The sequence below is a fragment of the Amblyraja radiata genome, chromosome 20 (genome assembly GCF_010909765.2).
Source record: "Amblyraja radiata isolate CabotCenter1 chromosome 20, sAmbRad1.1.pri, whole genome shotgun sequence".
NCBI lineage: Eukaryota > Metazoa > Chordata > Chondrichthyes > Rajiformes > Rajidae > Amblyraja > Amblyraja radiata.
The window spans coordinates 21,591,416-21,603,554 of record NC_045975.1 but is presented as its reverse complement, the minus strand read 5'-3'; the positions used below and the strand labels follow the sequence as shown (position 1 = coordinate 21,603,554).

The 12,139-nt window shown below is 44.3% G+C and overlaps 1 protein-coding gene across 6 annotated transcripts in view; it reads left to right on the top strand.

Annotated features, from left to right (window-relative positions):
* Nucleotides 1-12,139, top strand: part of abcc8 (ATP binding cassette subfamily C member 8) — a 104,565-nt gene that overhangs the window by 48,622 nt on the left and 43,804 nt on the right. For 4 of the 6 annotated variants that reach the window (XM_033038992.1, XM_033038997.1, XM_033038993.1 and 1 more), the window contains exons 14-19: nucleotides 2,151-2,256; nucleotides 2,908-3,018; nucleotides 5,080-5,155; nucleotides 6,196-6,301; nucleotides 7,646-7,678; nucleotides 11,281-11,319. In XM_033038992.1, coding sequence (XP_032894883.1) covers nucleotides 2,151-2,256; nucleotides 2,908-3,018; nucleotides 5,080-5,155; nucleotides 6,196-6,301; nucleotides 7,646-7,678; nucleotides 11,281-11,319 — 471 coding nt within the window. The remainder of the gene's footprint in view (nucleotides 1-2,150; nucleotides 2,257-2,907; nucleotides 3,019-5,079; nucleotides 5,156-6,195; nucleotides 6,302-7,645; nucleotides 7,679-11,280; nucleotides 11,320-12,139) is intronic. The other 2 variants (XM_033038996.1, XM_033038995.1) reach the window with 2 other exon arrangements.

Below are 12,139 nucleotides of genomic sequence, written 5' to 3'. Positions count from 1 at the left end.
GCTGCCTGGAAGATCTAGCGGTGGCAAACGAGAAGGCTGTCCACTGTGCAAGAGCCTGGTCGAACATTTGAAACATAGATGATGGACACGAAAGAAGAAGACTCCATGATAAATTGCTGATGATATTTATTCCAAACAACTTGAGCTTTTCAACCATCCCTACTTCAGTGCAATCAATGTATGTGCACCGCATCGCTTCCTGAAGTCGATCACCATCTCAGTATTCAGTATTCAGTATTTACTTTAATGTCATTTTAACTGAGTACTTACATACACAGATGAAACGAAAAAATTGTTTCTCAATCAGTTCCTGTCAGTGCAGTTAATAAAAACAGAATAAATACATACAGTTTTAAAAATTAAAATTACCATATCTAAAAAAGGCCTAATAATTGAAATAAAAATTCAGACCAAACAGTGGCTTTCCTTTGACAGGTGCCTAGCTGTCAAAGTATGGGCGAGGTTGGATGTGTTGGTGTATGATATATGGGGAGGGGACACAGTCCGTTAACCAGTCTTATTGCCTGTGGGAAGAAGCTGTGTAGCATCCTGCTGGTTTTGCAGCTGATGCTCCTGTACCTCTTCCCAGATGGCAGAATCTCCTTTGTCTTGCTGACATTGAGGGAGAGGTGTTGTCTTGGCGCCAGGACACGAGGTTCTCAATCTCCTTCCTGTACTCTGTATCATTTTTATTTGATATCCGGCCCACTGTGGTGACGTCGTCGTCAACAAATTTGTAAATTGACTTGGATTGGATCAATGTTGCTATAGCTTTGCACTAAATGCCGTACCCTTTATGGATGATCCTGTGGATGGCCTGATTGTATTCATGCATAGTCTTTTCTTTGACAGGATAGTATGCAAATAACAGCTTTTCATTATACTTCGGTACATGTGGGAATAATAAATTAAAATAAACTAAACTAAGTTTTGGTGGTTTAAACTAGTAATGAGAGTAAGTGGCACGGATGGTATTGGGAAGCAGTATGCCTTCGTGAGGTGATGAGGGTAACACAACCACACTTTGTGGCCCATAAGGTTTGATAAAGAGTCATACTGCATAGAAACAGGCCCTTCGGCCCATCTTGCTCATGCCAACCAAGATGCCCCATCTGCACTAGTCCATCTGCCCGTGTTTGGCTCATATCAATGAGGTAGAGGGACTTGAGCCAAATGAGGGAAAATGGATCTAGCTCAGATGTGGCATCTTGGTCGGTACTACTGAATTGGGCTGAAAGGCCTGTTTCTGTTCTGAATGACTATCAGTCCAATTTGTCTCTGCAGCTCACTTCAATATGTTGTTATGTTTGTTAAAACTGGATAAAGAATATTAAGAGTTTTGGCCATTGATATCAACTAAGTCACTTTATTCCAGGGCCTGTTTCCATGCTGTATGACTCGATGACTCTATGTCAGTGTGGAATGATTACAGCAAGATATATATATTTTGGATAGTTAATACAGCCAGCATCTTTGGACCTGTATCAAATCATCAGTTAAACCATCTCTAGGAAAAGAAGTGAACATTTATTAAAAAAAGATGAATACTTCTTATATTCAATAGCATTCTTTTACAAATACAAGGCCACCAGCGATTTTCCGGCACCCTTGGTTCCAGAACCTTGCCAGATTATCCGTTTGTCCAGACCAAAAGAGGTCACGTAATATTAATTCAACAATACATCTCTGACCCACTAATTATACCTCTCCCACGTCCCTCACACTCCGTGGACTGCTAGAAACTTAAATAAAACAAATATTAAAGTAAATTAAATGTGAATTAAATGATTGATGGATTGCATTAATACTTCGAAGCCATAGCCAGGGTTAAATGTAAGCAAAGTAAACCAAGAATCGTACAAAACCGAGGGATCACCTCCAATGCTGATGTAAACAAATAACTCTGTCAGGACAGAGGGACATGTCTTGAAAGAGCGGGTGCCACTGCAACATTATCCGTGGCGCCCAGAGAATTAGTCTGGCGATCACGGAGTTTTCAAGTGCGCTCTTGTCAGTTTGTCCGGATTAAAGGAGGTGCTGGACCATCAGTTGCCATGAAATCGATGGTGGACCTGTATTAATGCAGGGGCACCTTCGAATATTCTTTTGATTCTCTCCAGGTCTGGTAATTTCAATCTTGTTTCTTTCAGTGTGCAGAAACTCAGCGAATTCTTCTCCAGTGAAGAAATCGGGGAGGACCACAGCAGAGTGGTGTTGCAAATGAACACTGAAAACAGTGGCAAATATCAGACCATAGTGAGTATGAGTGAACTTTTCAGCAATGCAACCTGTGAACTCCTCTACACTCTTCTTCTCTCCCCTACCCCCCCCCCCCCCCCCCCCCCCTCCCCCCTTACTCATCATTCCTGCATCCTCATAATCTACTGTATGGTACAAAATACAGGTCCACCACTGATTTTCCGGCAACTGGCGGTCTTTCTCACTCACTCCCGCACAACATTCTTTAGTCCGGACAAAATTACGAGAAATCCCCCCGGAGGTCCTCTTGAAAACATGGCGCCTCGGCCGGATGAGGTGGCCGATCTTTAGCTCATCGGGACTTCCGCGGTAGATCAGTGGTTTGAATTTAGCCCTCGACGGCCGGAGTTCTAGAGCCAGCAGATCTATTCCCACAGCCGACTTTGCGGACAAGTATCTTAGCCCATGACCTCCGTTGGTCCGGCAAAAAAAGGATAATACGGCAAGGCTCTAGAAACGATGGTGCCGGAAAATCGATGGTGGACCTGTATCCAAATCTCCATCACTTTTGTCTTAACACCAGCCACTCTGCAATGCATGTGCACAGGAGAATGTGTTACAGGTCTCAGGCAACGAGTGTTTGTGATTTTATTTCATTCGCACTTCTAATGCAATGAACATTTACCTTTTCCACTCACTCCCGCACAGCCCCTTAAAGTTATTAACCGCAAACGACCTACCAAGGAGGGATGGCAAAAATTTGATCCACAGCCCATGCAACAAATAAGCGTCACAGAAGGAGATGATGTATTTATAAAGGTGAAATAATTGTCACTTATATCTGCTTTTAGAATAGTTACGTTACTTATACCTCTCTGAAGCTTTATGCGGCAAGTTTATTTTCAAAAATGTTCTAATATTTTTAAAGAATTTTAATAATATTTTAAACATTATTAACGATGTTGGACATTGACAGACTGCAAAACACTCGCAGTCCATCACTTCTTCTTCTTGCGAATGAAACATAAACCAAAGGAATAGTTAGATCTCAAGCCGGGTGTTGAGCAGCCGGGTTGTTGTCTCTGCGTCAATGTCTGCCAGGCCCTGAACTCCATTTGGTGGGTGGTAGAGCGGGCACCCAGAGATGACATGGTTGGCTGTCTGTTGTTCTGCTCCGCATTCACAGGCTGGGCTCTGGCGGAGCCCCCATCTCCACATGCGGGCATTGACATACCCAATTCAAGTACAAAGTCTGTTGAGCTTCACCCATGCTCCTCTGGGGAGGTCAGACCCTGGACCTACCCTGGATCTATCACTGAATCATAGAATCTGGCTTTCATAAAGCATTTGAGGTGTGATTTGGCTTGTTAATTGTGAGCTTGTTAACAAGTCGCACAATTCAATGACTTCTGAAATGGTGAAACACGTTACAAACTCATGCAGGGTTTAAATTGTGATTTTCATCCAATTTAGATAAATACAAAATAAAGGCAAGATTTTTTAAGCATAACATTAGTTTAGTTTAGTTTAGTTTAGTTTAGAGACACAGCGTGGAAACAGGCGCTTCGGCCCATCGAGACCATCTATCCCCCGTTCACACCAGTTCTGTGTTATCCTACTTTCTCATCTACTCCCTACACACTAGGGGCAATTTACAGAGACGGGTGCAAACCCACAAGTCTTTAGGAGTGGAGGAAATTGGAGGATGCAGAGGAAACCCATGCGGTCACAGGGACAACATGCAAACTCCACATTCAGACAGCACCCGAGTTCAGGATTGAACCTGGGTCTCTGGCGCAGTGAGGCAGCGGCTCTACCTATTGTGCCACTGTGCTGCCAGACAACAATTAGTTCTTAAATTGTTGGTTATGCAGAAAAATAAAGGACAGGCACAGGCCCTTCGGCCTACATTGCCATGCTGAACATGGTGCCAAGTTAAACTAATCTCCTCTGCCTGTACGTGATTCATGTCGCTCCAATCTCTGCATATCCATGCGCCTATCCAAAGACCTCCCAAACACCACCATCATACCTGCCTCCACCACCACCCATGTGAACACACTCCAGGCCCCACCATGTTCTGTGCATTTATTAGTTTAGAGATAGAGCATGGAAACTGGCCCTTCAGCCCATCGTGCCCACGCCAATCATCGATCACCTGTACACTAGTTCTATCCTTCACACTTGGGACAATTTATAGAAGCCAATTAACATATAAAGCTGCACGTCTTTGGAGTGTGGGAGGAAACCTGAGCACCCGGAGAAACCCACGTGGTCACAGGGAGAACGTACAAATTCCGTACAGACAGCACCCGAGGTCAGGATCGAACCTGGGCCTCTGGCGCTCTAGAGGAATTGTATCGCGGAGCTGGAGAGTGCAGAGCAAAGGAAAAATAGTCTTAAAATTTGGACCAGTTTTTAACAAATTTAATCAAATATTTTTTTCCTTCACACAAACGTTTGATGAAATCTGAATTGTCTCTATCTAATTCTTGCTAAAAGGCTGTTGAGGTTAAATCAATCAAACTTAGAAATTAATAGGTTTTTGTTAAGGGTTATTTTTGTTATTGGGTTACAGAGGGGAAAAAATATTGGGCCGATGAAAGGTTGAAATGAATCAGGATTTAATAATTGAATTGTGGTGCCTCCTTTTCAAATGTCCGTTGCGGTTTTTCTGCAAGTCAACTAATTGCAGTGATTATCAATGTGCAGAGTGCTTGCCGATGTTTACACACAATAAGGGCATGTCGTTGAGGGAACTGGTGCTGCTATATTACGGGCATGCAAACAGAGCTGTTCCAGAAGCACTAATATTGATCTTGTCATTTAAAGATCACTGTATCTTTCAAACTTTCCTCATTTTCTTTTCCATGAATAAAGGTGACAAATGGATTTTTTACCTGGACATCGGACGGGGCTCCAACTTTGTCTAACATTGATATTAAGATCCCTTACGGTAAGACAAAAACTGAACTGAATTAACAATTAATTAAAAAAGTGCCCCAATTGTGAGTCCTCCTTGCTTGATTTGGGATTTGCACCAAGTAACTTCTGTTATCTGTGGAGAATGTTTCTGTTAACGAATAAAACACGAAAGTGCTGGAGGAACTCAGCGGGTCAGGCAGCATTTGTGGAGGGAATGGGCAGTTGACGTTTTGGGTAGGTGTACTTCTTCAGACTGAAAGAGTAGGAGGGAATAAAGCAGGAAATGAGAGGTGAGGGTAGCAGGACAAGAGAGGTGGGGGTGGGGCAGAGACAGGTGAGCAAAATGAGAGACATGGGTCAAACACATGGGCCAAGATAGGGCACCTTGGTCGGCATGCACAAGTTGGGCCGAAGGGCCTGTTTCCATGTTGTTATGACTCAGTGGGTAAGGGTAGTGTGCGCCTTTGATGATGCTGGCTGCCTTTTATCAGGCAACATCTCTTATAGTCCCTTCAATGATGGGGAGGTCAGTACCTTTGATGGACCAGGCAGAGTCTACCACCTTCTGCCGTTTCATGGTAAAAGTTTGACAGAGTATTTGTCAACATACCTGTGGGCAGATAGAGCTGCTGCTCACAACGCCAGAGTCCCGGAGTCCATCCTGATCTCGGGTGCTGGCCGTGTGGAGTTTGTACATTCTCCCTGTGACTGCGTGTATCTCCTCCCACAGCCCAAAGACGTGTAGGCTTGTAGGTCAATTGGCCTTTGTAAAGTGTTCCCAGTGTGTAGGGAGTGGATGAGGAAGTGAGATAACATAGAACTGGTGTGAACGGGTGATCGATGGTCGATGTTACTCAACGGGCCAAAGGTCCTGTTTCCATGAGGTATCTCGAAACTTCTGTTCGTTGCCTCTATTTGTCTTTGTTTTAATGTGATTTTTGTTTTGGTCAATTTGTTTGTAGAGAGAGACTAGAGTTAATAATCCCTGCTCGTTACTGATTCAAGCTATAAAAAATGTCAGGTTGATGAGCAGACAATGTAAAGATGAGAATGTTCCCTTTTATTTTTCAGGCCAGCTCACCATGATAGTCGGTCAGGTGGGCTGTGGCAAATCTTCGCTGCTCTTGGCAATTCTTGGCGAAATGCAGAAATATTCTGGCCTTGTCTACTGGAACAGGTATAAGATCATAAGACATAGGAGCAGAATTAGGCCATTTAGCCCATTGTGTCTGCTCTGCCATTCAGTCATGGCCATTCATTCATTTTTCCCTCTAAACCATATTCTGCTGCCTTCTCCCCATTATCTTTAACACCTTTACTATTCAAGAACCTATCAATTTTTGCGTTAAAAATACCCAATGACCAGGGGCAGCTCAGTGGTGCAGCAGTAGAACCAGAGACCTGGATATGTTTCTGAGTATGGGTGCTCTCTGTATGGAGTTTGTACGTTCTCCCTGTGACCGCGTGGGTTTCTTCCCACACTCCAAAGACTGCAGGTTTGTAGGTTAATTGGCTTTGGTCCAAAAATTGTAAACATCCTAGTGTGTAGGATAGTGCAAGTGTACGGGGTGATCGCTGGTCAGCGCAGACTCGATGGGCCTAAGGGTCTATTTCCGCACTCTAATATAAAATAAAGAATTAGGCCATTCGGCCCATAGGGTTTGCTCCACCATTTGATCATGGCTGATCTATTTTTCCCTCTCGACTCCATTCTCCTGCCTTCTCCCCGTAACCTTTGATGCCCTTACTAATCAAGAACCTATCAATTTCCGCTTTAAAAATACCCAATGACATGGCCTCCAATGCCGTCTGTGGTAATGAATGCAACGGATTCATGACCCTCTTTCTAAAGAAATTCCTCCTCATCTCCATTCTAAAGGTACGTCCTTTTGTTCTGAGGCTGTGCCCTCTGGTCCCAAACTCCTAGCGCTGGAAACATCCTTTCCACATCCACTCTATCTAAGTCTTTCATTATTCGTTGGGTTTTAATGAGATCCTTATGCATTACCTGGTCAAAGAACTTGCTAATGTCCATGTAGACACCATCCATGCACTGCCCACACCAATCTTCATGGCCAACTCTTCAAGTAACCAAACCAATTTGGTGAATTATGATTTTGCACCACAGAGCCATGCTGACTATCTCTAATCAGAGTGTGCACGTTCTCTCCGTGTCCGTTTGGATATCCCCAGGTCCTCTTGTTTCCTCTCGTACAACAGTAATCGGTTACGGTAGGTTGACCCTACTGTGGGTGGGTGGCAGGAAAATAGGTTGTTGGGGGGGATGGGGGAGTGGGGGAGATGGGGGGGAAGCAAAATGAATTGAAGAAGATATGATAGAGAACAGGTTGCAGTGAGAGAGGTGATAGGTTATGGTTAGGCTTAGATTTAGGCACTGAGGCGAACCCTCCTGCATAGGTGTGCACTGGAAGCTAGCAGACTCAATGGGCTTAACGGCCTCCTTCACTATCATAAACACAAGGCCGAAAGTTATTCTTATTTCTTCTGATTCATTTTCTAGAGCTTCTGATGCTGAAACAACAGAAGAAGGCAGGTATGGTCTACATCACTGCTCACTATTCTTAACTATCCCAATTTCCTTCAGTTTTGTGTTGTCTAGTTCCAGATTGAGAATCCGAAGAAAGTTTCTCCACTTCCTATTTATTTTTCATTTGTCGATCAACGGGACATAACGGGCATTTGTCGTTCACATCTAATTGCTCCAAATCTGTGGAGCCAGTTATAAGTCAATCTCCATCACTGCGCAATTATCTAATTTTCTCATTTGTATACTTGTGGATGCCCCATAAGTGCATCTAAGCCACCCATCCCAGTCTCTCCATAAAACACAAAGTGCTGGAGTAACTCAGCGGGTCAGGCAGCAACTCTGGAGAACATGGATAGGCAACGCTTCGGACTGGGACCCTTCTTCAGTCTGATTGTGAGGGGGATAGGGGGAACGAAAGCTGGAAGAGAGGAGGAATGTTTGGTTTAAAGAAAGGTGCATGGTAATGATGAGGCAATGGGGGCCTGATATGTTGCTTCACCTGCTGAGTTACTCCAGCACTTAGAGACTTGTGAACATCTTGTTGGGGAGATTAGAACTGCACTATGAACATTTCCAATTGAGCTCTATCGCACAACTGATCCAGTGTACAAAGATCGGCTCGGCACTTGAGTCTTTTTTGTAGAAGCAAGGAACTGTAGATCCTGGCTTGCCAAGGAAAGATGCAAAGTGCTGGAGTACCTCAGCGGGTCAGCCAGTATCTCTGGAGAACATGGATAGGTGACGTTTCGGGCTGGAACTCTTCTTCAGAGATGTCTCCAGAGATGCTGCCAGATCTGCTGAGTACTCCAGCACTTTGTGTTCTAGGCATGATTCCAGCATCTGCAGTTCTTTGTGACTTCAGTTCCTTCAAATACTGGTGGCTTTTTCATTCTGACTCATCTTGATGTTTTTTTTACAAAACTTATCGTAAATGTTCGCTAATAAAATATCTGGATATATATTTTCATCTGGATCTTCTGCAGTTAGTTGAAGGTCAGCAAGGCAACTAACTAATGAACATCAATGATAAAGTAGTGGAATTCTACTTTGCCAGCTACTAACCATATTCCTTTCTGTAAAATGTGTCACCATAAAATAAAACGTGGTTCCATAATGAAAAACGCAATCATTCAATGCACGTCACTAAATTTTAATATTTCAGAGGAGGACGTTTGATTGGATTATTTTATAAATCTGAGGAGTAGGATTATAATGACACATAGAACATCAAACAGTACAGCACAGGAACAGGCCCTTCGGCCCACAATATCTGCATCGATCATGATGCCAAGTTAAACTAATCTCCTCTGCATATACATTCTCCATATGAGAGAACTAGATCTTGTAGGCGCACAGAGTCTCTTGCCCAGAGTAGGGAAATCAAGAACCAGAGGACTTAGGTTTAAGGTGAAGGGAGAAAGATTTAATAGGAATAGAAATATAGAAACATAGAAAATAGGTGCAGGAGTAGGCCATTCGGACTTCGAGCCTGCACCGCCATTCAATATGATCATGGCTGATCATCCAACTCAGTATCCTGTACCTGCCTTCTCTCCATACCCCCTGATCCCTTTTGCCACAAGGGCCACATCTAACTCCCTCTTAAATATAGCCAATGAACTGGCCTCAACTACCTTCTGTGGCAGAGAATTCCACAGATTCACCACTCTCTGTGTGAAAAATGTTTTTCTCATCTCGGTCGTAAAAGACTTTCCCCTTATCCTTAAACTGTGACCCCGTGTTCCGGAATCTGAGGAGTGACTTTTTCACACAATGGGTGGTGGGTGTATGGAACGAGCTGCCCGAGGAGGTAGTTGAGGCTGGGACTATTGCGACACTTAAGACACAATTAGACAGGTACATGGATAGGACAGGGTTAGCGGGACAGGGGCCAAAAGCAGGCAGGTGGGACTAGCTTAGATGGAACATGTTGGCCGGTATGGGCAAGTTGGGCCGAAGAGCCTGTTTCCATGCTGTAAGACTCCATTACTCTATCGCTCTCTTCCCTGCATATACTTGTGCCTATCTACAAGCCTCTTAATGACCACTGCCATATCTGCCTCCACCAGCACCCCCAGCAGCAGGTTTCAAGCCCCCACTACTCTCAATGCAAAAGAAACGGGGCCCGCACATCTCCTTTAAACTTTGCTCCTCTCACTTTAAAGCTTTGCCTCTGGTCTTTGATATTTCCATCCTGAGGAAATATTACAGGGACCTATGAAGTTGGAAGTTAAAGGAATTGATTTCATTCAATATCAAAGCATTTTGCCTGTGAGACTTTTGACATTTTAATCTTAAAATCCTTCATACATTTTCTGCTACTAAACTCAATGGACCCAAGCCAATTCAATTCACGTCATTTTACTTCTCTTCTCCAACCCTCATCAAAAGGAAAGTCCAAGTATGAGAGAAAGCTGATGAAAGTCGCAATGTACATTTAATGCAGATCCTTTGAAGATTTCATAAGTAGGACATCAAAAAATCTGCTGCCAAAGCATCCCATTAAAGTATTCTAGAACATTCTCACGGTTCGCGCAAAGCTCTTGTAAAATGTAGAGACAGCAGGCCAAACCACAGTGATTGAAATCAATCAACCATAGAAGCCATAGAAATTCAAAATAAAAACATGGATTAATGTCCTCGTTGGGATCTTTCATTTTTTATTTCCAAAACCGAGCATGGGACAAGAAGCAATGAGTTAATTTGGATAAGTTGCTTAAATAGTTAGTTCACGAGTCTGATTCTGTAAACAGATCAGAACCAGGATAGAGAAAACTCTTTATTTAAACATGGAATTCTCCAATCATAAGTAACACTTCCCCCTCCCTCTCTCCCTATCCCCCACCCTCCTGTGAACCCAATTCTCCCACCATCCTGCCCCTCTCCCCACCCCCCATTCCATGTACCTACCCATATCCCTTCCTCCAGCTTAATATTTCACCCCCTCCTCCCCTTATTTGTCTCCTTTTCATCTCCAGCCTTTGTCCACACATCTGCCAATCAAGCCACCCCCCTCCCCCCCCCCCCTCAACTGTATCCATCTATCACTTGCTAGGTTTTCTCCTTCCCGCATTCCTCTCTTTCAGCTTTCGCCACCTCCTAACCTCCCCCCCCCCCCCCCACCACTACGATCAGTGTGAAGAAGAGTCCCGGCCCAAAATCTCCTCTGTCCATTCCTTCCCCAGATGTTGCCTGACCCGCTGAGTTCCTTCAGCACTTTGAGCTTTGCTCGGGATTCCAGCATCTGCAATCCCTTGCGTCTCTTATTTGCACAAAAGTTGTTCTCGTTCTGTTGGAAGTTGCAGATTCTGCATTTTTTATCTGTATCTGGTTCTCATGGTTTCAGAGAATAACACCATTTAAAAGACAACACACAGCGCAGGAGTAACTCAGTGGGCCAGGCTGCATATGTGGAGAACATGGATAGGTGATGTTTTAGGTCAGATTTAGAGGGATGTGGGCCCAATGCGGGCATTTGGACCGAGCGTAGATGAGGCATCTTGGTAGGTATGGGCAAAGGGCCTGTTTCCGTGCTATATGACACTATGACTGAATTAATTGATGCTACACTGTGTTAAACAAATATAATACTTTATCCCCTATTGCAGCAGTGCCGAGGAGGACACATCTATTGATGTTGAAGTGAGGTATATCGTCATTACATCCCCTATCACTGGAAAGATGGTGCCCTTGACAGTAACACCGATTTACCACCGATTTTCTGGCAACTGGTGGTCCTGCTTCTCCTTTAATCAGAACAAAATTACAAGAGCGCACTTGAAATCCCTTCTTCCCGGAAGTTCCCCTAAAACATGGCGTCTGGGCTGGATGAGGCGTCCAATCTCAACCTCATTGGGAGTTCTGCGGCCGATTGGCGGGTTAAATATGCCGCCTGTGGTCGGGGCTCTGGACTCCGGATCTGTTACCATAGCCGCGGCTGCCTTTGTGGGCTGGCATCTCTGCCCACCGAGGCCCTGACCTCTGTTGGTCCAGCAATATGGATAATACAGCGAGGCTCTGGGACTAGGTTGTCGGAAAATCGGTGGTGGACCTGTACTAGCAAACTGTTTTGAGTGTGTCTCCTGGGGTCACGGTTGCCAATTCTGAATTGACCTGTGGACTTTATATGTTTTTAAAAATATTGGTGAGAGGATGAAAAGGTAACATCGCCCAGCAAGTGATACAGGACCTGTGTGTTTTCTTATTGGAACAGTGACGCAACTGGTCGAGTTTCTGCCTCCCAGTGCCAGAGACCCGGGTTCTTTCCAATCTTTCCTCATATGACAGTCCCACCATCCCAGGGATTAACCACATGAACCTACGCTGCACTGCCTCAATAGCAAGGATGTCCTTCCTCAAATTAGGCAACCAAAACTGCACACAATACTCCAGATGTGGTCTCACCGGGGCCCTGTACAACTGCAGAACCATCTCTTTACTCCTATACTCAAATCCTCTTGTTATGAA